Raw genomic sequence first — 26,966 nt, forward strand, 5'->3', positions numbered from 1 at the left:
TATTGTTTTTTCTGTGTCAATTTAGAAAGATGCCATTAAAATGACGAAGGCCACTTTCCCACGGGCGGATGTTAATACCACTACTATATAACCTTAATTTACAACATCACGTGCAGGCCTTTTGAAAATTGAAAATACTGTGCAATGCCAAGTAGCCTATATCACTGACCCAAAATGGGACACATGGTCTATTTTTGCCTACCACCACAATATTCCTTCAAATATTTTTAAAACATATTTTGCTTCAACTAGAACTGATTGGGAGGCTGCGCACTGACATGGAAGTTGAAGTTGACGTCAGCAGGTCAGCTGACGAAATGGTACGTGAGGCTTTCCAAGATGGCGGCGTCCTTGTGTCGGTGTTATGGGGTGAGTGCTACATGTATTTGCTTGAATAACCAACAATAATGTTGAGATTACAGCGTTAATATGACCGTCTGTTCCCTTTATGTGTACTACAGCCTTGGCCACGGATTCAGTTGTTGACAAACTCGTGTTTTACCGGTTGACACTAACCATTACGCATTGCGGACACAAGGATTACCCATTCATTGATTCAGTTCCACATGTCAGCTATGTTGCCGCCCACAGCTCATAATATGTGGTTCATATTTTCACATGAGCCTGTTAGTGGATTCGAGGTCCAGTACTGTACTGAAGTGTTTGCTGCATGCGCTCCGGCGATAAGGTGACTAGGCCAACATAGGTGCATCAAGCCTCAGGCGAATTCGATGTAGACAATTCGATGTAGTCTTACAGGCCCATTGCATTTACTTCTCGGGTGGAAAAGGCCATAGAAAGATTGGTATATGACAGACTTGTATAAATTCTGGTTAGAGACTAAAAGTTTGCTACAGAATTATCAGAGTGGTTTAAGAAAAGGTCCTCCTAGAAAATGCCATAAGAATAGCCCAGATTTAAAGAAACGGTTAGCTACTTTGACATTGAGAATGTGTAGGCTATGTCATGATTGTGGAGGACGACTCCTTATTAGGTGTATCAGATGGGAGTAATTTTCAAAGGGTAAAAACATTATAGTTGACATGAATGAAGTTTTAAGTGATGAGTATAAAGTAGACAATGACAGTTCTCAAAGGAGTATAATCAGACACTGTTATTTTCAATTAAGATAAATGATGTGTTTAGGAATGCTGAAAGATCTGTTGGTATAGCATCATTTGCAGTCAATGGAGCCATGTGAGGAGGGGATGAATGTGAATTGTGCAGTAGATGTGGTACACAATTAGCAAATATGAAGACTATCCCAGTGGCAGCTTGCCAAGTTGAGTTGGGGGAGATGCCTTTGTATCTTAGAAGAGATCAGTTGGCTCTAGTATAGGCTACTGGACAAACCTTAAAAGCTCATAAAAAAGATCAGTTAGACAACATTGATACACTGTCAACAGAGAGGGAAATGACAAATCAGAAGTTTTGGTTGGACTATTAAACAAAAATAAATGAGATGGAAATAGATACATTGAATTTATAGAGAACTACACTAAAACGAATAAATTACAATTTAGCTGTGCTTGCAGCAGAATTAGTTGCCATTCTAATGGCACTTTCCTGGATTAGGGACAGCAGGCCAAAAAGTATATTTTGAGTTATTGCTTCAGATTCATCCTCAGCTCTGATAAGCATTCACATTCGGTCAGAGTATAGACAAGACATTGTTTTAGATGTTGTCCAATTAGCAAATAATGTGGAGTCATCTGCAATCAGTGCTGCTCTTTTGTGGCCTCCAGCTGACCTCGCATAGGAGGATAGGGATCGATATGCTAAAACAGCATCAGAGCAGACTTATACTAGTATGAATATAAAGTTATCAACTACAGTAAAGATGAAATTAGGAGCATTATTATGGAAGGTAAAGGAGAAGTGGCAAGGCCTGTATAGTTATAACATAGTTTATATAGTTATATAGTTATAACATAGTAAATATAGTTATATAGTTATAACATTCAAAAGAGAGTGGGATGGTGTAGAAGTACAAGCAGAAGAACACAGGAGCAGGATTTAATATTGAAAACATGTTGATAGTAAGAGTAGTGTATGTAAAACTCAGGGATCTAGAGAACATGCAATTTAATCATGTACCAGACACCACCATGGGAGGCAGCAACTAATTCATCGTCTTGAAGCTGAAGACATACCTTTAAAGATCAATTATATTTTGCAAAGGAATTATGGAGACATATGTTTTAGACGTTTGTTTTAAGCTTTCTTAGGATAACTGGATTGATAAAGAGATTATAGGAAAATAGGGAAATTAATCATTCAGACCCACAACATTTCAGAGGGTGGCGGTAATGCACCTGTTATTGTTTGCCAACAGTGTTGGGAGTAATGCGTTACAAAAGTAATGTAACTACTGTAATATATTGCTGTTTGCAGTAACGCGGTAATGTAAGGCATTACTAAAAAAAAAATTGGGTAATATTTTACTCGGTACAAACTTCAGTAACGCGCGTTACAATGCATTTTAACCCGAAATTAAGTGGTGTTTTGTTTTGATACATATTCGCAAACACCACCGCGAGAACAACAGAGAAGAAAAAATCGCGCATAATAGCAGAACGTTATCTCCTGATACTAGTTGAAGATGGCTGCAGCAGACTCGAAGTCGGATTATATTTGCTGGATAGACATAAGCCTACGCTCATTATTTTCAGCTTGTCAGAGACAAGGATATGAAGAACATAATAGTTAAGTAAGTGCACTTTGTGTGCAAAACCGAAAGATCTCTCTATGCCTCGCGAAATAGCACAAGTAATTTAATGAAACATCTAAAGTGGAGCCATGCTAATCTTTTTGATTCTTGTTAAAACACAAACTATGCTCTTAGTAGTGCATGTCAGCTTTGTGCTGTGAACTTGAATTAAAGAGAATAAAGGGATAGAAATGCAGAAAAAAGTTGTATGCCTGGCAGTGCCACCGCTCTCACCACGCGCATCATGCACTTTGCGTAGGGCACCTAAGGATAGAGGGGTCACCCAAATAGCCAATGAAAAGTAGCTTTACTGCAAACGGCGTTTCACTCAATAACGTTTACAATGTCAAAATGCACAAAACACCATGTTACATGCAAGTTTGATACTTTTTGGGTTCTCTCAATCTCCACCACGTAGTACTAGAATGGAATTGGTGGGTCTTCAATAATTCGTTTTCCAAGCATTTCATGAAGCACATAATATGCCGAGTCGACTGAAACGCATTCCATTCAGATAGCTAGGTGGCTACCAGGCTCATAATTCACTTTTAATTGCAAAAAGAAATGTGAAGCAACATTGCACACTTCCATTTCCAAAGCAATGAAGGCTGCTTATAACAACTTAACATTGTGCATATTATTGTTAATATTGTGCTATCAAATAAACAAGAGCTTGCAAAAGGGCATTATGAGAACGTAAAGATCAATGTTCTTAAAGTGACAATGCACCATTTATAAGTAAAACAGCATTTCTTCAGAAATTAATGTTTAAAAACACACAGTAATGGTCTTAAATGATAAGCCTTTTTATTTGACTTTAGGTGTTTGAGTTATCATTTAAATGTCACTCACTCAAAGCCACTCACTTAGGGCACCGAAATGGCCAGCAGGCCACCATCTTGACATTTTCTTTATGTAAGCTTTGATTTAGGCTCTGTTGATTTTAATGAGGAGGCCTAGGCCTTAAAGTTACAGTATTTCTATCACAATTTACCAGTAATAAGCATGTTGGCCTTTTTAAATCGGGATCATTGTGTATGTAAACTTAATGGCATGTTTGGTTTTGTTTACTACCACAGATGTTTCTCAGAAACGGTCTGATCCTGCCCCCCAGCTCATACATTTCAGCATTCCATAAAGCAGATGGCCAAAGGATATATAGAGCCAGTGCTGTTGCCTTACAGGTAGAACACATGATGTTTGGGTTTTAACTCATGATATGTTTTTTTCCTCATCATCCAAGTCCCAGACCATATTTGATATCCTAATTGTGTTGTGTTGTGTTCTGTTTTGTGGCTGGACCATTTTAGCTGCGTTCTGCATCCAGTCGTGGGAATCCGCGAAAAGGTTTCTTAGGGGAGTTTGTGGACTCCCTGAAGCAAGAACTTAGCAAGAACAACGAGATGAAGGAGAATATAAAGAAATTCCGTGAAGAGGCCAAAAAGTTGGAGGAGTCGGATGCTCTACAACAGGCTCGAAAGAAATATGTAAGTGAAGCATCTCTGCATATATCCAGACATGAGACTGCAATACAGTGTGTCTCCCATAGTGTCTCATGAAGGTATGTCTCTTATTGTCAGAAATCTATTGAGTCTGAAACTGTGAAAACATCTGAAGTGCTGAAAAAGACACTGGGGTCATTCTCTGAAACTGTAAAAGGGGTAAGTAGTTTACCTATATTCATCTGCTCAAGCTAACAGTGTAAGTTTGTTTTATATTGTGCTTGATGATGACGCATGGCAGAATTGAACCCTTATTTAGGATTTTCTGTGATGATAATTAACTGACCTAAAGTTGAGTGCATTCTGTGCTGGTTCCCAGAGCTTGGAGGAGGTCAGCCGCACCGACCTGGGCAAGAAGATAAAGGAGGGTGTGGAAGAGGCAGCCAAGTCTGTGAAGCACTCTGCTGAGTCTGTGTCTAAGAGTGGAGAGATGCTGGGGAAGACCAGTGCCTTCAGAGCTATCTCCCAGGTCTTACTTGTTTCACCACATGAGAGCTAAAGTCTTGAACATTGCTTCTTCTCAAACCTTGGTTTGCATCCATAAGTAGACACTACTTGGATTTAGACGGTTTCTTTACAGCTAATTAGTAGAAAATGCATTCTTTTGTCGCGTAAGAACTCTGTTCATATAGTACAGATCTTTTAACGATATTTTGAGTCTGTTAAGATGCAAAAAAGGCACGTTTAGATGATGCCCCCAGACCTAGTCTAGTCATCAAGATCCATGTAAAAATCTGCCGGATTTCTCCTTTAAGCATAGTCCTACTCTAATTTTGTGATTTAAAGCTATTTCAATGGAGTTTTCCATTGAAGTTTTCTTTTAGTCTTGGGCTATGTGTTATCCATGAAAGTGGCCTTTAGTATTTGTAATTAATTCAGTTTTCACTGACTTTTAGGGTATGGAAACGGTGAGGAAGGAGATCGATGATCCTTACAGCGGTCCTTACCGGCCCCCCTCAAGATTGCGGAAGAGGAGTGAGTTCTCATTCAAAGGGGCAGAAAATGAGAGTAGGGTGTTTGACGCTAATGAGTAAGTGTCCTGTGCTCTGACATGGATATAAACTTGTTTACTTGAGGCAGTTGTCTTAATTCAATATCTTATGTTATAGAGAGGCAATGGGTGTTGTCCTGCATAAGGACTCTAAATGGTTCCAGCAGTGGAAGGAATTCAAAGACAACAACATGGTCTTTAACAGTAAGAGCCCATTTCTGTGTACATTTTGAGTCTATATGTGACTTTTACCCTTTTTAGGTATAGGCTGGTGGCTAGTTTATGTGACTTCTTCAACACTTATAATAAAAATAACACATTATCATTTGTATTAGCCAGTTAAGCTATTGACCCTGTAATTCTGTCAAAGCCAGTAAAAATCTATTAAAGTTACTTTCACAGCACATCACCAAATGTGTCTCCTAAAAACACACCTAACTGTCCCATTTCTTGCCTAGACTATCATGTAGTTGGGAAACCCACTAAATGTCAACAACAGCTTTTACAACAATAGGCCCTACAATTGTTGGCTTTTAGCGGTTTGCTCCATGATGCCTGCATTTTGAGATTGAGAGAAATGCAAGTCTTGCCTGAGATTTGCATTTTTTAAAATGTACGTTTTGTTCTCATGATGGAAAAATGTTGATGTCTTAATGCTTGTGATTTTCCAAATACCTATCTGACATGCTGCTACCTTCACAGGGTTCTTTGAGATGAAGATGAAGTATGATGAAAGTGATAACGCCTTAATCCGAGCAACTCGTGTTGTTACGGACAAAGTCACCGATTTGATTGGTACTTGACACATTCTGACTCTGAACCTTTTCTAATGTGAATAAAAAGCCCATCTAGTAGTGTCAGTGTTTAACTCGGTTGTTTGTTTGCTTGGGTAGGTGGCCTTTTCTCTAAGACGGAGATGTCTGAGGTGCTGACTGAGATCCTGAAGGCTGATCCCAGCTTTGATAAGGACTCATTCCTCCGTCAATGTGAGCGTGACATCATCCCCAATATTCTGGAGGTGAGTTAGGCAACATTTTCCTTACACTACAAGAGAGATCTCAGATTAGGGCTTTACAGTGTATGCATTTGGACGTCTTTTAGGTATGCAGACTGGATGGTAATAATTGTTAATGACAAGGATCCTGATAAGCTTTTGTATATCAAGATAATCAACCGATGGCATCATAACATTCATGGCATTTCTAATTCTTCCTTTACTTTGTTTCACCTTTTCATATGCACAGGCCATAATACGTGGTGAGCTGGAGGTTTTGAAAGACTGGTGTTATGAAGCTGTAAGTTCATTCTGCTTACATACTTTCACATTTTTTTTATCAGTCTGTGTAAAGGCAAGTTTGACTATAACTGCTGTTTTTGTACTGGTCCTCCTCTGTTTCCACTGAAGACGTATAGCCAGCTAGCACATCCCATCAAGCAGGCTATTACCATGGGATTGCAGTTCCAATCTAAAATCCTGGACATTGACAACATTGATGTGAGTACACAAGCCTCACATGAAAGACTGCTTACATACGTATAGGGCTACATGAGGTTTGTTTTCCCTAACGTTTGTTTTCTTGCTTTCATGTGACTCTCTATGTCTTTCTCTCTCTCTCCCCCTTTAGCTGGCTATGGGTAAAATCATGGACCAGGGTCCTGTGCTTATCATCACCTTCCAGGCACAGGTTGTCATGGTGATCCGCAGCTCTAAAGGGGAAGTTGTGGAGGGAGACCCGGTGAGTTCAGTAGAAAGCGCAGCAGCAAAGGACTGAATGCCCACAGCTTTCTTGTTAACTGTGTCTACTTATTTCTACGGATATTATTTGTTATTATTTGAGTTGTTTGCATTGCTTGATTGTGTGTGTGTGTGTGTGTGTGTGTGTGTGTGTGTGTGTGTGTGTGGGTGTGTGTGTGGGTGGGGGGTACATTTTGGTCTTAAACAGTTTTGTACAGGTTTGGGAATACGGTTTTATAACTGCTTTTTCCTCAACAGAAATATTTTATTCTCTATAGCAGAAAGATTCCAGTTTGTAACTGGACCTCAAAGTTCTGTAATCTGCATTAGGCAGGATCTCACTGTGTATTCTCTGTGTGGTTCTGTAATCTGCGTTAGGCAGGGTCTCACCGTGTGTTCTCTGTATGGTTCTGTGATCTGCATTAGGCAGGATCTCACCTTGTGTTCTCTGTGTGGTTCTGTGCAGGAGAAGGTCCTGAGGATGATGTATGTTTGGGCGCTGTGTCGCGACCAGGAAGAGCTGAACCCTCAGGCTGCCTGGAGACTGCTGGACATGTCCGCCTCCAGCACTGAGCAGGTGCTCTGAGGAGCGAAGCTTGGAAGGGAGGACAGGCCAGAGATCACACACACACACACAAACACAACACACTCTCTGAATACACATTATCCCATCCATTTAATAACACACCTGTATGCTCATTCTAGGCAGGGATCGAGTGTGTTTGTGTTGTCCAGGCATCAAGTGGAGGGTGTTTGATATCAAGAAAGCCAAACGGTGTGCTACATGGAATTCCATCTTTTAAAGATAACAGCTCCCCTGAGTTACATCCCTTAGCAGCTGTTGTTACCATGATCGTAGCTCTCAAATTCAATTCAGCTGAGAGGAGATCAAATGCCACGTTGGACTTTTTCTCTTCAAGATCTTCAGGGCTCAGTATCTGTAGTGTTTCCTTCTCCTGATGTAGTTGTTCTATTTGTTGTTGCAACCAGAATGCTAAAAAAAGATAACAGCTCCCAGATTTTCCACCACTTAGCAGCTGATGGTGTTTACCAACATTTTGTTTGAAGTTGTATTCGATGAGGGTTTCATCAATGCATCGTGTTTTTGAAGCTGTTTTTGAAAGTCTAGAAAAGGGAATGTTGCTAAAACAAATCTAACCGTCCACTTTGCTGTTAGCTTATTTAAATGAAATGCACTGGGTGTGCCAAATATATAGTCATTTTTGACTATGATTTGTGAAGCCCTGTGCAAATGTGTTCATCAGCGTGATGAAGAGGACCAAAGGAGGTGTGCAAACATAGTTGAAACATAACATAGCTGTTTTGTGACTTATTTAACTGTTTACATTGGACTGTGAAATAGGAACCATCGCAGTATCTGAGCTATAATGTTTTCTGAGTTCATAGGATATTTCCTATGAGGAAGCCTCTGTTAAAGTCTATATCATACTTGCCTTTTTTTTCAACGTCAGACCTCGATATGGTGTCAAGAAATTGTATTCCATTTTTTATTTCTTTTTGCCTTTTTCATCAGCAGCCATTACAGAGTTTCTGAAAGAGCAAGGACTCCTTGTGTTGCACTTACACTGTAGCTGATTTTGGTATGCAACGGTTTCTGTTGTCTAATGACTGATGTGGCATGATGCTCCTACAGTGGTCATGCCATAAGGACCATGATTTTATTCTGTTAAAGTCTGTGCAAAGTTTTGTGGCAGAAAAACTCTGTTTATTCTAAGCCACTGTTAAGTAGTCAAGTGGTTTCTTCCCATGCAGGATATGACCAGTTAACTATTCAAGATGACTGTCTAAAGACTTATATTTTTTTCTTTATCCTGAAAAGAGTTATCATATGATTTTCTGAGGGTCCACACCAATTCATTTTCAGTTCAATGAGGATCTCCCACATGTAATGAATTATAGACACTAGACTATTTATGAGGGAGAGAAAGAGAAAGATTTAGGTTGGTATATTGAAGGTACTATGTATGACTGTCTAGATATTTAATGCTGAATTTTGTAATAAAATTGTCAATGTCAAAATGTACAAATGTACCAGACTCTATCTTAATATTATAAGGATATACAGCGGGGAAAATAAGTATTGAACACGTCAACATTTTTTTCAGTAAGTATTCTTCCAGTGAGGCTATTAACTTAGGTAATCCACACAAATAAAAAAATCCAAACATTAATGTCCATAAGTAGACTTATGAGCAAAAAAGTGGAATGGCACAGGGAAAAAAGTATTGGAACACGCTAAGAAAAAGCAGTGCACAAAGGCAAGGAATGGCCAGGAACGAGCTGGAATCTATACGCAGTTAGAGAGTAATTATCCCTCATATCAGTGCAAATTAATATAAGATGGATTAGTACATATTAATGAGCTATAAAAAGGTTTTTCATTACCAAGGTGTCACACAAGAAACATTTTATAATGGGTAAAAGCAAAGAGCTCTTCCAAGACCTTTGCAACATTATTGTTGCAAAACATATCAGTGGAACTGGTTACAGATGCATTTCAAAACTTAAGAATCATCCAGTAAACAGTATTGGAGCCATTATCTGCAAGTGAAAGGAACATCACTGCATCGTCAATCGGCCATGCACAGGATCTCCTCACAAGATTTCTGACCAGGAAGTCAGAAGGATAGTCAGAAGTGTAGCCTAAGAGCCAAGGGCCACTTGAAGAAAGCTCCAGAAAGACTTGGAGGCAGCAGGTTCAATTGTTACAGAGAAAATCATAGGTAATGGACTCCACAGCCATGGCCTCTATGCACGCTCACCTCGCATGACTATTACTGAAGAAAAACATGTCGAAACTCGTTGAAAGTTTGCTACACAACATTTGGACAAGCCTATTAAATACTGAGAGAATGTATTCTGGTCAGGTGAAAGAAAATGTTAAATTTTTGGATGTCATACTACACACCATATTTGGAGGATAAATGGCACTGTGCATCACCCTAAAAATGCCATACTAACAGTGAGGTTTGGAGGTGGAGGCATCAAGGTGTGGGGCTGTTTTTCATCTCAGAGTACTGGCAGACTTCACAGTTTCACAGAGCGATTTTTCCTGGGAGAATCTTGCCATGCTGGACCCCTGGAATCTTCAATATTAAAAGACTATCTGTTTAAAATAATGGGCCAAAATCACACCTGAATACTGCAACTGATTAGTTTAGTCATACAGGAAATGCGTTGAAGCTCTCATTACAAATAATGGCTTTTCCACAAAGTATTTAAGAAATTTCAGTAGGCGTGTTCAATACTTTTTACCTGTGGCATTCCACTTTGGACATTAATGTTTAGATTTTTTAATATGTGTGGATTATCTAAGTTAATACTAATGTCTGGAGAATTGTGAAAAAAATGTAATTGTTGATATCTGAGCAGGGCCAGTGTACACTTTTCATCCAACAGTTAGGTAGAGATTTGTTCAATCAATTTGTGTGGTCAAGTGTCATTCACCTTGTCTTCATCCATGGCTGCAGGCTCAGTGTATGTCATTTTTAAGCAGATGCCCAAAGATGGAATAAAGAATGTTGGTGTAGTTCCTTGATGTGTAGTAATCAAACACTGACAGCAGTGGGACGGAGGTCTGCATCTGATGTTGGGTGGCTACTCAATTTATACTTTTATGGAAAAGCTGCTCAGCATGCAGCATTTCAGGAGTTCAATACATTTCCCCTGCATTTCAGTTTAACACATTTGTGTGACCCTTCAAAAAGATGGGTCTCAGGAGGGCTTTGTGTTCATTCATGATTTTTTTTAGAAATAATGCGGCAACATGCGTAGTTTTAGGCATAATTGAAGGAAAATGAACTTAAAGACTTGTTGCATTATCTACTGAAGCTCCATTTAACTATTTGGTCAGCATATTTAGCCACATATGAATTGTCCAGCTGAGTGAACTAGCCAGTTTAATCTAATATGTTTGTCTGGATGTATGTTGGGAAGACCGCAATAGGTTCAGTTCAGCATTCCCAACAGTTTATATTTCAGCTGCAATTGCACATTTCTGCAAGGTGATTTATTTATTTCTATGCATTACTAAAATACAGAAAGTTCACAAATAAGTATAGGCAAATAAAAAAATTAACTAAACATTTACTAAACAATAACTAAACAGTGCCACTGTATTCAACATGTAACATACAGGCTTATTTGTAGTCAACAATTAAATATCCAGATTAAATTAAATATCCAGATCTAAATAGCCAGATATTTCAAAATAGGAGGAACTGTTGGATTTAATGTTGTAAGTGGATAAAATGATAATCTCAGAGACCCTTGTGCTGATTAGGACGCTGAAGTAACGGTCGCCTATGGGGGGGGGGGGGGGGGGGGGGGGGGGGTTTGATTTTCACTCACCTGAAACAATTCAAACCTCCAAATGTCCAAACTATTGTTATTTGGTTTACTCTATATTTGTGATAGGCCTAATGTTCATGTTGTGTCGTGAGTATATTTGTAGGCCTAATGTTCATCTTTTTACAGGCATTTGAAGACAGTAAGCCTGTCAGCAAGAAGTGTGCAGTCTGGATCTGAACTTTTTAAGATCTCATATCAAGATGACGTTTTAAGATCTCAGCTATAAAGAGACCTCCTGAAGCAGCTCTTGTATTTGTGCACAGGTGGTCTCAGTGCTTTCTGTCTTGCTGCACACCAAAGAAGAACGAAAGAAGATTTGTGTTTGTTGAGACCAGGGGCAATGCACTATTGTCAGATAATGAGCGGTCATCCCAGGGGCTCCTGGTTTCCCCCCCCTCCTGCCCACCCTGGGGCTTGGAGGAGAGGGCCTGCTGGAGGAGAGGGGCTGCTGGAGGAGAGACCTGCCCTCTGCCTGGTTGGTGTCCTGCTGGTGTTTCTGCTTTTCCTTCTTGTGCGATGCTTCCGAATCCTGTTGGATCCTTACAGCAGAATGCCAGCCTCTTCCTGGAGTGACCATAAGGGTGGGCTGGAGAGAGAGCAGGTTGATTATGCCATGGTGTAGTCATGGACAGGCATCCAGAGACAGAAGCACGGTCACAGCGAGGGCAAATCATAGGGAATACCACGGTCCTTGGCACTAAAATACAGTTCAAGGAGAGCCCATGACTTTTAATCCCTAAAGGGAACCATGTTTTTCTTTTGACCTGGACTGAGCTGTCCATTTGTGCTGACTGTGTGACACAGTGGTTGATCTGATGACCAGCTGGCGGGAAAGTAAGGCATCGGATATTCTGCTTGCCTATGTCCTCAGGCATCCTATGCTGTCAAGATGAAAACTCAAGGTGGGAAACACCCTCACAATATATCTGAGTTTGAGATCACACCAAGCAAAACCCAATAGTCAGCTGGTATGGTATGGTATGAACTATTGCTCATATACATAGTGAATTGTAAATGTAGTCCCTATGTTTTTACATTTTACACAGTGCAAGGTTGTTATTTACCATTAGAAGTAAAAACAAAGTGAAACATATACTTAATGGCTGCATTTGAGTAAAGATTTATATACATAATCTAGTTTTTCATAAAGTGAATATTGATTCTGTTGTCAGAGTGATTACCTGGTGTTACATACACCTTGCCAACTGAATACAAATACCAGATACACTCACTTGCATAAATTATCTGTGACAAGTGTAATAACATCAGCTGTTTATCTTCAGAAAAGCTGCTGAAACTATTCTATGAACATTCCCTTTCCTGCTTATTAACTGAATCGGTGACTATTCTTCAGGTCAAATGTAAATAATATTTACGGTAACACTCCATAATAAGGTGCCATAATAAATAGCAAACTACTAGTAATTACCTAACCCTTTGTTAATATTTGTTAATTGTTACTAACATATCTATTTGGCACAAGTTAATAGTTTTTCATCATCAATTAAATATTTGTTGTTTGCATAAAATCTGTATGTTAATGTTTTAGCAAATCTATTAACTATTGTATTAATATGTGTTAATAGTTAACTAAATGTATTTTGGCACTAATTAACAGTTATTTCTTACATCATTTAAATGTTAAATGTTTATTTACAAACTATATGTTAATAGAAAAGTTTGTCAAGATGCTGTAAAAACTTTTCTGATATTTTGATCAGTCCCAGACCACAAATCTATACAGATGTGTTTATCTCTGTAGTATATTGCTTTGATGGGCAGCTGTGGCCTACTGGTTAGCGCTTCGGACATGTAACCTAAGGGTTGCCGGTTTGAACCCCGGCACGGCTGAAGTGCCCTTGAGCAAGGCACCTAACCCCTCACTGCTCCCCGAGCGCCGCTGTTGTTGCAGGCAGCTCACTGCGCCGGGATTTGTGTGTGCTTCACCTCACTGTGTGTTCACTGTGTGCTGAGTGTGTTTCACTAATTCACAGATTGGGATAAATGCAGAGACCAAATTTCCCTCACGGGATCAAAAGAGTATATACTTATATACTATACTTATACTTATAATAGCCTACTGCTCTGCTCATACAGACAACAACAACAAAAAGCTCTTTAGCTACTGTTCTGAAATAGATATGGACAATTAATTTCTATAGCACATTTAAAAAGTGCTTTAGAAATAATACATAAATAAAACAACAATGATAAAATAATATTACAATGCAAAATATCTACATATGAAGAGATAAAACATTAATACTCATAATGTATTATTATTACTAATTTGCTTAATGCTGGCTTAACTATTTTAAAACTGTTTAATGTTCATTTGAACTATTTTAATGTGCATATTCGCAAGTCGCTTTGGACAAAAGTGTCTGCTAAATTCCATAACCATAACCAACTATGGATCATTTCTTGTGAAACATTTGTTATTGTGTTGGTAGAAAGCCTACCAGATAGAGATGATGCATTGATATCCTCAAACCATATTAACACATGAACATATGAACACATTATTCCTACTTTATCTGCTTTAAATTGGTAATTCACAGGGTTATTTCATTCACAGGTTATTAAAGTTGGTCATGTTGGAAGCAGATAGTTTATTATTTTGCCCTCTTGTGGATATTTTGGGTATAACAACTTTGTAAAGCACAAAAAACTCCTTTTGCTTAGTCACATGGGCAAGGCAAGACAGTTGTGGGAACAAAATGGCTTAACAAGGTTATGACATCTTCTTACAGAGAAGTGATAAAAACATTGAGTAAGTAAGGGAACTGTCAAAAATGCATTATACAAAATCAAGGAGAGCTAAATTACTGTTGCATGGCAGCCCTGTTTACATTTAAGGTTATTTTCCCTATATGCCGAATACATTTTCTCAGAGTCCATCCAAAGGTGAATTTCAAAAGCTTTCACCATTTAAACCTTCAGGAAAGATCTTTTAATTTAGGTGAATCCTGAGTTTTCATTTTGGAACAACCACATGCAGAGGGTGATATAATGATTGAAATTGATTCATAAGATGCAGTCTAAATGCATTCTTTGTTTTATGTTTTTTGTGTCAATATATTTTCTATATGTGTTCCTTTGTCTGGTTTGTAAGAGGAGATGTAGGAGGTTACAAGTTTTACAGCTCTGATTACATGTAATAGACAATGTTTTTTTATTAAAAAAAACAGACATGTTAGACTATTTCTGATTCTGTCAAAAATCGGATACTGACACTGGAATCCCTTTTGTTATTGTAAACATGCAGAGTTTGAACAAAGCTTGGCAACATCAAAGCCTTCTCCTCCGCCCTCTCTCTCTCTCTCCCTTACCCCCTCTCCCTCTCTCTCTATGTTCAGTCTGTGTCTGAACATGCCTGCTCAGAGGCAACACACACACACAGTGTAATGTATTCAGAAGGTTTTATAATGTCAACAAATGAGTCATGCATCCAATTAAAACGGCTCCCCATGTTTAGGCCTCTTCATTAAGCCCAAATGGACTGGCTGATGTGCCAACCACTTCCTCATTAGCGAGACTCAGGCAGGAGCCGTTTTCTGCCTGAGTGAAGGAGTATAATATAATGCAGCGAAGCCACGGCAGGATCACAGGCGACGTGGTTTACCAGGACACAGCTCAGTGGGCCTGGGGAGGAAGGAGGAAGCGCTATACTTAAAAGAGGAGCAATGTCGTCTCTGCCACACCTGAATACAATACGCCTTGGTTCCTGGAGTGGTGATGGGTGGCATGAGAAACATATTATTAGTTCATTGACTGGTGAAAGGGAGGAGGAAGCGTTTTTCCTGGGCCACCCCGTGTTTATGGGGCTGGCTCTGCTCCATCCTCCTGTGCCAAGCCTGAGAAAGGGCAGCCGTGAGGGGTGGCTGAGCCGACCCTCAACATGATTGGCCATGAACAGTTGACAAGGCAGAAATAACTTGAAAAATGGAACCATGAGCGACTGTCAGACAAGGATTGAATACAGATGAAATTGTAGAAGGACAATAAAGACTAGCGCAGGCTGAGATGTCCAGGGGAAGCTAGCCAATGCATTATTTTGGTTTATATTTCTAATGCTTATGGTCAATAATGAATAATATGATCCTTTCCACCATGCCACACTACGGAAACTCTCAAAGATCACTCGTCATTTGGACATATTATGTACAAGAACAAGAGGTGCTGTTTGTGTCAAACGTTGGCGTGTGCGTGTGTCCCAATGACATTCATCAGCAGCACTGCGGCAACTACGCAGAGGAATCTGAGCAATGACATCTGAGATGGTATCTGGAGACAGTCTGCTCCCTTATCGCTGTGTCATTTGAACTTGCACCCCATACTGCACTTCAGTGATGATCACATTTATGCGATAGCTATACTGTACGCATGTGCCCTTATCTTCCAATGTGACGCCAGCTTTTGGGGTTTGTTGAGATTTTTTATCGAATTGGTTGGGTATAGGGAATTACTGAGCAGTAAAATGTGTTACTAATTTACACATAAATCAAATGGTATTTGTGTTCTTAAAATGCAAAGGCAGGTCGTGTTCATGGAATTAGTAATCGAAAAAAAATTACAATAATGCCATAGACAAGTAGCCATAGACAAGTATTAGCCTATTCTTTTCAGGAACAATTCATGCCACACCTCCACGAGTCGCCTGGCGCTGCTAGGGGGAGCTTCACGCATCAGTGCCACTAGAATCCTCCCACAGGTGCGATGGGGCCACAACTGTTCCATGAAATATATCCGACGCTTATTTACTGGGTTACCACTTCGTATTCATACCTTGAAAGTTAACTTAACTTAGACTCGTTTTTTTAACACTTGGATTTTTTTTATTGCGCGTTAAACACCGCGCTTCTGTTTCTATCCGCTTTAAGGTGCGCATTGTAGGCTATTGGTCTCTGAACTGACGCTATCATATCTACAGGATTTTGAACTGTCAGCAATTCAGTAAAATCCGAGTGCTCAACTACTGGTACTACTGGGACTATCAGCAGACTCACGTCGGTGAACTTGAGTAAGATGGCTATAAGGTGAGGAGACTAGACTACACTAGACATTGAAGGATGTTACTAAGAATGATTATATAAAAAAAAAGACTGAGCAATATTGTCCAGAATCTATTGCATTTGTATAAAATACGTTCTGTCTATAATGGAGCATAGTTGCACGTATTTTAGTGATAATCGTGCCTGAGGCTAAACTGAAGAAATAGGGCCTACATCGTAACAATAAAGCACATTTGGACATGTTTGATGTGCGATCAAATCTTCCACTGTCATGATAAAAAGATAACATTATAGGAATGGAATCACGTGTTACGGGTAAGCTGACAGGTTGTTGTTGTTGGCAATTATTCCATAAGCTATTCAGAAACCAGATTGTTATTCAATATTTTAACTGATCTCTCTTGTCCATTTTTTGTGTATTCAATAATTGGGTCATCATGTGTGTAGTGCTGTATCCAGTGGACATCAAACAACTCACAAATATATGTAATGTCTTCCAGAATGGACATACTAGACCAGTGGCTATGGAAGCAAGAATACTGGCTGCCACCAGGCATCAGCTGGGAGGACATGAGGAAGATGGAGAGGACTCACTGCCCTCTTCCCAGAGACCTGCTCCTCTCTCTACCCATTGCCTTTGCATTTATCGGCCTTCGGTACATTTTTGAGAGGTAACTCAATTAAATCCACTAGATTAAACGGTTTGTATCCTTTTTATGCTGTTGGAATAAAAGACTATAACATCCACTGTGCTTGTGTACAGAATGTCAAGATAAAGGAAAAACAAAGCCATTTGTGGAATAAAAGCTTTGACACCCGATATCTTGGCTGGCCCGTGGCGTATAGGCTAGTGTAAACCAGAGGGTATTTGAATGTGTGATGTCACTGGAGGGCCAAGACCACAACAGGTGTGTGTGGAGAGGGGCTGCCCAGGGAGCTGGGACTCAGGGGTGGTGGTGTTGAACAGAGTGGCCCAGAAATGGCCATTGTTATGTGTTTGTGGGGTAGTGTTAATGAATGACTGAAGACCAGCAGGGGAACAGGCTGTGAGGACATGCATCATTATGAGTGCTTACCTTTACACGCAGGCGTTTTTGTCGCTATTTTAGTGTTCGTGTTGCCGAGGAAGGGGGGGGTGTTAGGGGGACTGAAAGATGATACTGTTGCCTCAGCAGCTGTTCCCCATGGTAACAAGAGACAACAGAAGTGTCGGCTGGCAGGCAGGTCACCCAAACACTGTTTTATCCCCTCTCCTCTTTCCTCAGTCTCATTAAAGCCCATAAGACTTTTTTACAGCTCACTGAATCACGACAGAATACACTTAGACACAATAGCACTCTAAACAGCAAAATCCCATTCAGAATCTTTCCACAATTCCTCACCAAAAATGACAATGAAACCTTCATTAACCAGATCCTACGTCAATAGCTGAGGCAGGCTGGCAGACTAAGGTATCCTGAAATGTTAAAATGCTGGACAGAGAAAAGAACTCAACAGTGCTGTTTTCTCTACAAAGTTCATTGTTGATTTTTTTCATACCAGGAGACCTTGTGGGCCATTATCTGGCTTGCTGCACTCATAGCAGTAAGTCATGATTTTATTTTAATCATCCTAGAATGTATGACTAAAAGTGTATGTTTATTTATTTAAAAGGGACGATGTACATATGTACATTACAATGTACATTACTTTAATTAAGTAACTTTCTGAGAATTGAATAAACATGTACTACAACTACATGCTCATTTAAATCAGCCATGTAGGCTGCATGTACCAGATTTAACCATACAAACTACGTTTTCATCTTCAGTCCCTGGCAGATCAGTTTAAAAAGAAGAGGAAACAGAGATAACACACAACATGTGTGAGAAAGATAAAAATGTTTGTGTGACACTGGCATTTAAGCACAAACAATTTGTATATAATACTGTAAGTACATGACAAATGGAAACATGGATAAAACATGGATAAAAATGTCCCTCACGGGATCAAAAGAGTATATATACTTATACTTATATGCTGCACATAGAGGGCACTAATGTACAAATTAAGACAAGTCCATAACCTTACGCCAAAATAAAAGTGTCAACCTATCAGAAAAAGACAAATGGATGCTAGACAAAACACTCTCACATAAAAACAATAGTAAAATTATAAATTCAAAAATAGAACGAACATAACCAGATGATAACATGTGTCCAATATTGTATTATAGAATCCTGGAAGGAGTTCATAGTTAAGTTCCTAAGTCATGTTCCTAAGTTCTATTGGTGTGGTCTTCCAGGTACGTGCTGACTGTCCAAAGGTTGCTTTTCTGAGTGGTATTATGCAGTCCCCTCTGGCAATAGTTCTTGCAGATGTGTTTTTGTTTTATTTAATTAACTTATTGAGTGGAGCAGTATAGGCTACTCCAGAAACTAGTCAAATGTTGCACTCCTGTCATGGCCCATCTTAGACCTGAGACCTTGTCACATGTCACATGTAAAGTAATGCTAATGTGCTTTGCCCATTGAAACCACAGCATTTGTTTGGTATTGCCGGTTGACAGGATTTCTATGAGGCGTTATCTCTGCATTGACCCAGACATCTGAATCTTAAATGAACTCATGTATGCAAAATTCCTACCCACTTTGGCTGTTCTTTCCAACTTGTTACCTCTGGTTCTGTATTGCTGTTGCGTTTCTTATGACTGTTGTTTATCTTGATTTGCGCAGATTAGAACACTAGAAGATTATGGGATAGTGTATCAGGACTTGAAAAAAATTCAGCATCGCTGTTTTCATCCAAGTTGGTTTTTCACCGTCTTCTGTTACCTTTGCTAAGCTGGCTATTGTGCTTGACCAATCAACATGTAAGTACGTCAGTCATGCCAGTCAGAGGAACTACAATTGCCCAGCACTGCAAATCTGCGGAAAAAAAGGGTAGTTTCTCAAAAGGGTCTAGAAACTGCAAAATGTGAAAACACCTAACACTGGTGTCAGGCGCTATTAAAATGATGCTTTGAAATTAATTATGTGTGTGTAAATGTATTAATACAGGAAAACGCACTATGTTTTTGATATTTTCAGGTGTGTAGCAGTGCCCTTTAGTAGGTACCTTGGAGTTCGGGATCGGATAAGGGTACCCGTCTTACCTTCTCCAAAACTGGAGGCTTTCTACATACAGCACCGACCTCAGGAACCATCCCAGGTTTGTTTCACACAGAGTCTTCGCCTCAGACCAGAGAGGATATAGACCACTCTCTCTGAAATTCAGACCAATAACATAGAAAGTTGAAGTTAACAAAGCTAGCAAGAGGAAAGAGGAAAAGAAAGCTTCACACACGTCTTTGTCTCTTGTAACCCAAAGATGGTAAAGAGAATTCACACTTCCTCATATCACTTTGGATTTGTTTCTCATAGACAAAATGAGTTGCCATAAAATGACTACTATGTTTAACAAAGCAATATATATATAGCTTTGGGTGATGAACAATGTATGTGGGTGGTTACCATAACATAACAAACTATTGTGGCAAGAGCACCATTAATCTCAGACCAGGCTTATAAAGGTTTTATTGCCCCCATCATAGTGAATTTGAATGTGAATGACATTTCCCTTTCAGTGATGGAAAATGGAAACTTGCATGTCATTTGTGAAAACAATTTCCATAGAATATATAAAGACTGTGAAAATTAAGTGATTTTTAAACTTCTCCAGAGTTACATAAGGCATTCAAATGATAATTGGCTTGTGGGTCCCAGTACCTTGCAGTGACTGACTGTGGGTTTTGTTTAGAGTGAGATGATTACACTGGCGAAGCAGAGTGGTTTTACGAAGAAACAAGTTGAAGTCTGGTTCCGTCACCGCCGACATTTGGACCGTCCAAGCAGTACCACAAAATTCTGTGAGGCTTGGTATGTTCTTCTACTTACTGTCTTCTCCAAATGGTATGGCCTCCAGATGGTATGGCGTCCAAATGGTATGGCCTCCAGATGGTATGGCCTCCAAATGGTGTGGTCTCCAGATGGTATGTTCTCCAAATTAAATGTTTACTGAAATGTTTCAGCTCTATATTCCTCTACATTTCTAGCTGGAGGTTTGTCTTCTACATGGTGTTGTTCTCTTTTGGACTTCTGTCTTTGGTTAATGTAAGTATTTCATACTGCTTCACCCAGTTTTTCTAAAGTTGTTTGTACATTTTTAAAAGATTAGTAATATAGGCATTAATAAAACTAGTGAGAAACACTCACATTTAAAGAATAAAGAATTAAAGAAGTAAAGAATTTCTCTAATTTCTGTCAAAAAGAAAGTCAGTCCTCCTGAATGTCTTATCCTGCTTTACAGGCGCCCTGGTTCTGGGACCAGAGGGAGTGCTGGAAGGCTTACCCACTACAGGTACCTGACCCCGCCCCTCTCCAAATCACACACCTGTAGCTTGTGTCCTTTTCACATGGCCAAGGTTTGAGAGTGTTTATATATTTTGCACAAAGTGTGTTTTCACCAAAGGGAGTGTGGAGTTTTGCCCTTTAATGAAGCACTGAGATTTCTGGAGTCAGTGTTCCCACGGGTCCTTGAAATCCTTGAAAGTGTGTGAATTTGAAAAAAATATTTCAAGGCCCTTGAACATTTTTGAAAATAGACATGGGTCATTGAATGTGCTTGAATTTATGTATTTTATTCAAGAAAGACTGTTACATGCATGCATGATTTAGGCAGACTTTATACCATAACCTAAACAATATTGAAAACAAAATTGCCGACAAAATGTTGGGGATGGCTATGTTTGGAAAAAAAGATGTAATTGAATTATCCACCCGCATTTTTTTTTAAAGATGCAGAGATAGACACTGTTCAATCGGATGGCCCCACTGATGCAAGAACAACAAAAAAGTTATAATGTGGTTTACTTCCTGTCTGTGTCTTGGCTCATTTTCCTTCACTGAGATACTGGTCTGGCTACTTTCAATGCACTTGTGTTTCCCTCAGCCACCAGGATGGTGGGCCAATCAGTGACCAGAGGGGATGACTTTACAGTTTTGAAAAAGTGGCAGTGGTAAAACTAGAAGAGGCAATAAAACAGTAGCAACTCCAGTAAACATCAGACAATTGATGCCGGTAGAATCTGAATTTATACAGCAAGGTTAAATACATTGTTTCCTGACTGTTAATATAATTTATTATCAGTCGGAAATAACCTGAGGAATGTGATTGGATAGGCTAGACCAATGATTTAAAAGTTCCCGCAAAGCTATTCGGCTATTTGGGAGCGGGCTATTTCACAAAAGCGAAATTAAGAAATCCCAGATAAGAGAAAAAGCCTGGCTTGAACTAGATACATGCACTAGGATAGCTTCCCTCAAAAGTATTCCTGGCTGGAACAAATAAGATGTAGATAATAGTGTAATAGCAGGCTGAACCAATAAGACACCAGAATTAACAGTAGAATGAACATAAATAATACATTTATAATAATAAATCCCCAAGATAACTTGCCATGCCTTTTGTGAAATCAAGTCAAGGCTAAATGCAGACAGGATACCCCAAAAAAATCCCATTTTAATCTGCTATTTGTTTTGTGTTTGTGCATCATAAATGACTATGATAATCTAACCAGGTTAAGAATGAGCCACCTTTGTGCCATTGAAAACCCTGGATTTCTGTGTAACATACTGTGCAAACCTGCTAATCTCATTTTGTTGCACAGCCCTACGTTCTCAATATAAGTATTCTCTACGTTGTGACCGAGAATAACCTTGAACTCCCATCTCAAACTGTGCTGCATTCGGATCCTTGAATTTGATGTTAAATAAGGCGTGGGAACCCAGTGGAGTGCAGCTAGGTCAACTTACATAGTTACACTGTTATGAGGAAGTGTGACTTGATTGATACTGGTCAGCACATGGTTATTAGGAAGTGTGGTTTATATGGTGTCGAGGACTTCTTCCACTGGAGGATTCTTAAAAACATTAACATTTTACACAATACACACATAACTCACAAAAACTTCCTTATATATTCAAGTTTTATTTCTCATCTTTTCTTTTCACTTATTTGTACTGAAGATTTAAGAACAATCTTGATTACCTTGTTGGAGTTTGAAGGGACAATAGCAGGGGTTAAGTTTCTGTCTCTGATCTTACATGGGCCCACTATATACACTCTACTGAATGCTCAGAGAGCCCTCCATCAGCTGGTCAAATGACAACTGCTACAAAATAATGTTAACTCCTAAAAACCATGAAATTGACTCTTGCAAATGCAAATGGTCTGAGTTTTGTGCGTATTTCCCTTCGTCTGTACTTATTTGTTTAATTCTGCATCAATCAGATCTTCATATGAACTCATCCCTGCAGTCAGAGTCCTGTTTTGTCTTACCCTTTTCACAGCCTGTGGAGCAAGCTCACTTCTGGTACTACCTCATTGAGCTGGGCTTCTACTGGTCTCTTCTGCTCTGTGTGTCCGTGGATGTCAAACGCAAAGTAAGTTGTCCTCTGAAGACTGTTGGATTGGCATAAGTTTTAAGCATGCACAGATCGTATATGTGCTAATGATATAGTTCAAGCCAGGGCATCACTGTGAAGGAAAAGGGTGATGCATGGAAGACAAATAAAGAACAAAGAAACCTATGGAGGAACGAAGTGTTCTCTCAGGTTGTAAAACAAAACCATTCTCATGCAATAACACGGCCTTATTTCCTCAGGACTTTAAAGAGCAGATTGTTCATCACATTGCCACCATTTTCCTGCTTGGCTTTTCCTACTGCTCCAACTACATCCGTGTTGGTACACTGGTCATGCTTGTCCATGACTCATCTGATTTCCTGCTGGAGGTAAACTCACCACTGTTGTGAAGCTCTCGACTGTGAGGTGTGAGGTGTGGGGTTTCATGTTCAGTCAAGAGTTATCTATAAGCAAAGGTCTTAACTGACAGCAGTGTCCATTTCCATGTGATTTGAATGACAGGAAATGTGCTTTTGTGAGATACTTATCTGTCTTTGTGTTGCAGATATGTGCAATCGGCTTTAACAGCATCTCATATATCTGTTTAGTCTGCCAAGATGTTCAACTATGCAGGATGGAAGAAGACGTGCGATTCCCTGTTTGTCATTTTCGCAGTTGTGTTCCTTGTCACACGGCTTGTGGTATTTCCCAGCAAGTGAGCCCTTTTTTGATTTTTTAAGATGTATAGTGATCATTGTTAAATGTTTTATAAGAAATATAATGATACTGTTAATAATAATGGTAATCTTTCAGGAAATACTGTGATTTCCATCATCAAGTCTTTTTTTCTAAATCTTTTCCAGAATAATTCATACAACCCTAATATTGTCCATGGAAGTCTTTCAGCCTTTTATGGGTTATTACTTTTTTAATGTCCTGCTGTTAGTTCTCCAAGCACTACACATCTTCTGGGCTTGGCTGATTTTACGAATGGTCTATAAATTTCTCTTTTTGGGGAAGGTGAGTGCAGAGAAATATTTGCCCAAGTAAAAAAAAAACATGTACGTTTTCTACCATGTACATTTTTTTTGTGTGGATGAGAGATGATATTCTTATCTCACTGTATTACTGTATGTGTTCACATACTGTGGCTCACATGTGAGTCGTTGTAATGTGCTCCATCCTCCGGCTCTAGTAATGATTTTTAGCTTGCTTTAAAAAGGCCCACGGGTAATTAAGTTCTTATTCAATCATTAGCTGGACAAAGATGAACGCAGCGATGATGACAGTCTAGAAGATGAAGAGGACGGTGAGGAAGAGCGGTCCTCGTGGAAAAAAAGAGAAGAGGTCCTGAACTCCAAACTGGCAAGTTTAACCAGCAGCTGTGTGCTGAACAACCTCAAACATCAGAGAGCCAACTCATCTTCCAGACTGCCCAAGTCCAGATGAACCTCTCCAGGCTCTAACTGACATAATGGAGAGCGTTTCTGGAAGTGAATCTGAACAGTGCAGACTGAGGATTTTACACTAATTCCCTGACTAATGACACTAAATAAATGAGGTGTATAACATGTCTTTCACCCCTCCATGAAGGCATTGCAGTAATGGTAAGGATAGACCATGTGTGCCAAACACTTGATTTTTAAAGGATACATTAATGTTAAAACATAGAGTGAACCACAGGATATTATGTTTTTGTGATGTAGATTTTTAGATATGTACACTATATTTTTTAATGTTTTCTCAAGTGTATCAAAATGAATTGATTTCTTACATGTCTGTATTTCCAACTTTGTGGTGGTTATACAAGTTGACATTACAGTGTAGTAAGTTTGCGTGTGTGTTAAGTTAGTTATCAAATACCACGCAAACGTACTACACTGTAATGTCAACTTGTATAACCACCACTAATTACTGGTAATCATAGTCTTGAAATTGGTGTTTGGACCAGTCTAGTTGCATTTGGACATGGTCAGCAACATGGTCAGTCTGTCTGCATCTTCTGCCCTATGGGACTGCTGACAGAGCGTGCATATTATGGGCGTTCTGTACAAGTGGAGTTCATGTTTCAATTTTATTTGCCACATGGGAACTGAAACTTGGAAGCCTGAAGTGTTAGTGTCTCCTGATATAAAACACTTCATCTTAATTTCTCCACGTTTTGGTTGTTCATGTTAAGGATATTACAAAGCATCACTGCTAAGCATGTATGGGCTGTCATATCAGCCCATATTTCCATGCCCATCTTTTCACCAGTTTTGAATGGAACCAAATATGCATCATCAAGGGTTGCATGCATAACTGAACTGTAGAATGACACGCTGACTGACTTACAAAAATTTCAGCTATTTTTGGTGGAGCGTGAAGCAGAACGGAGACAGTTGGTGGAACCTACCAGTGTGTGACGTTAAATCTATCTGATACGAATAATGATTTATATATTGTATGATGCACTCCTAGATTTTAAGAAAAGCACAAGATCAAAATATGTGACCAAAAATTATGTTGAGATCTCTGCTATCTAACAATGGTGCATCTTGAGGAAATTGTCTTACCATGGAAATTGCCTTTCTTGCACATCATCTTCACCTGTTTGTCATTACCTGATTAGACAATGATAACTATATTTTTGACCTAATACTTTGAGATTTTACTACTTTAAATCACATAATCTCTAACATTCTCTTTGAATGACAATGCCATGCACAAGTAAAAATGCTGTGGTGACATTGTGAATAGTCTCTCCCCCACCACCAACCATCTAAACAAATGAGATAATCTCCTGTCTGTTGGTTCCTCTTTCCAGAGATATGTGATGTCCAGTTCCACGATCTTCCCAGACCCATAGTGTTGTGTGTTTGATGACTTGAATTTAGTCACGATAAGTCGAGCAACGAGTAAGAATGAACAGGTATGATAAGGGATCAGATTCCAAAAATAATTCAGTGGAAATGCATGGATTCCATGAATCCATGCATTTCCATTTTTTGGAATCTGATCCCTTATCATACCTGTTCATTCTTACTTGTTGCTCGAATTTATCGTGACTAAATTCAAGATGGCTGCAAACGCTAAACTTCGTGAAGATACTGTCTGTATAAATCATCTTGTAAGTAAACTACCAGTGCTTTTCAAAGTTCTCAATGTCTCGTTTTAAAATGTCAGGGCCCTTGGAAGTCTACCAATGAAGTGTGGAGATACATTGAGCCTCGTAAATGGGTGTAAAACAGTGATTTATTTGCATGGCTAGCCCGATGCGAAGCACCACTATTGAAAAAGCTGTTGGTAGCATCGGCTAACTAAGCCAGATTTTGGAGTGCAGGGGACAAGCCGAGATGGGCTATGAGACATACGTTCACACTCGGTATCATGTTTCAATACACTTTAGGTCAATATCACACCGGAATTCTCCTTTAACAAAACGAGTGAATGAATAGGCTAAATATAAACTCAAAAACAACTTTGGCATATATTCAAAACTATCTATAACCTATGTTCTTATATTAAAAGAGTTCACTCCAAATTATTGTCTATAGGTGTAGGTGGTCATAAAATAAATTATTATCAACATAATAGCCTATTGTCTCCCATAAGTCCCAAAGTGTTAAAATTATCTGAAATAGGCCTACAATGGCTTTCAATTCAATTTATGCCTAGTATATAATCTGTGTAGCACACAGTTGATTTAACATTCATGAACAATCGTCGACACATGAAACAGTTTTAATTATTAGCTGCCTAGGCTACAGAATAATTATCCTTTGGCTTGCATCAGATATAATATAGCCCACTGGCAAAGCTGTCACTGGACAGCCTACCAAATGTGCATGACCCTTTATCAGTAGTAGACATGTTTTTCATCAAAGATTATAACTAAAAATGCCATTATCAAGGTGATAAACAATGTAGCCTTAATACTTTGTATGGGAAGCGAACCTGCGAACACGCAAGAAAGTTAATCTTTTGCAATGCCATCTCGTTGCACGTTACACCACCACCGAACGTAAGTGACGCGGAGTAGCACGATTCCTTGAACCACACGCATGTGAAGTTTAAACATTTTTAATCGTATAATCTTCATACATTCTTTGGAGCTAGTGAATGTGTAAATCCATGCTTGGTGCACTGTCGGAAAAAAACATTTAGGCCTACTTCTATTTTTGAAGTTATAGGCTACAGGTGACGAGAGCGCAGGTTGACGGAACCCTCTTTTTGGACTC

At 39.2% G+C, this 26,966-nt stretch overlaps 2 protein-coding genes across 2 annotated transcripts; both read left to right on the forward strand.

Moving 5' to 3' along the window:
- The first annotated feature begins 273 nt into the window (after positions 1-273).
- LOC125297760 (mitochondrial import inner membrane translocase subunit TIM44-like) lies at positions 274-8,982 on the forward strand. The gene is made up of 13 exons (XM_048248225.1): positions 274-369; positions 3,790-3,894; positions 4,021-4,197; positions 4,291-4,371; positions 4,532-4,681; positions 5,109-5,242; positions 5,322-5,407; positions 5,906-5,998; positions 6,097-6,221; positions 6,448-6,498; positions 6,609-6,698; positions 6,829-6,939; positions 7,405-8,982. The coding sequence occupies exons 1-13, from the start codon at positions 340-342 to the stop codon at positions 7,522-7,524; spliced, it is 1,353 nt and encodes a 450-aa protein (XP_048104182.1). The 5' UTR covers positions 274-339; the 3' UTR covers positions 7,525-8,982.
- Positions 8,983-16,036: 7,054 nt separating this feature from the next.
- cers4b (ceramide synthase 4b) lies at positions 16,037-25,632 on the forward strand. The gene is made up of 11 exons (XM_048263884.1): positions 16,037-16,348; positions 16,825-16,995; positions 19,393-19,513; positions 20,102-20,220; positions 20,397-20,454; positions 20,651-20,701; positions 22,693-22,785; positions 23,007-23,135; positions 23,355-23,461; positions 23,610-23,766; positions 24,004-25,632. Exons 1-11 carry the CDS (start codon positions 16,338-16,340, stop codon positions 24,193-24,195), a joined length of 1,209 nt encoding a protein of 402 aa, XP_048119841.1. The 5' UTR covers positions 16,037-16,337; the 3' UTR covers positions 24,196-25,632.
- The last annotated feature ends 1,334 nt before the right edge of the window (positions 25,633-26,966 follow it).

The sequence above is a fragment of the Alosa alosa genome, chromosome 1 (genome assembly GCF_017589495.1).
Source record: "Alosa alosa isolate M-15738 ecotype Scorff River chromosome 1, AALO_Geno_1.1, whole genome shotgun sequence".
NCBI lineage: Eukaryota > Metazoa > Chordata > Actinopteri > Clupeiformes > Clupeidae > Alosa > Alosa alosa.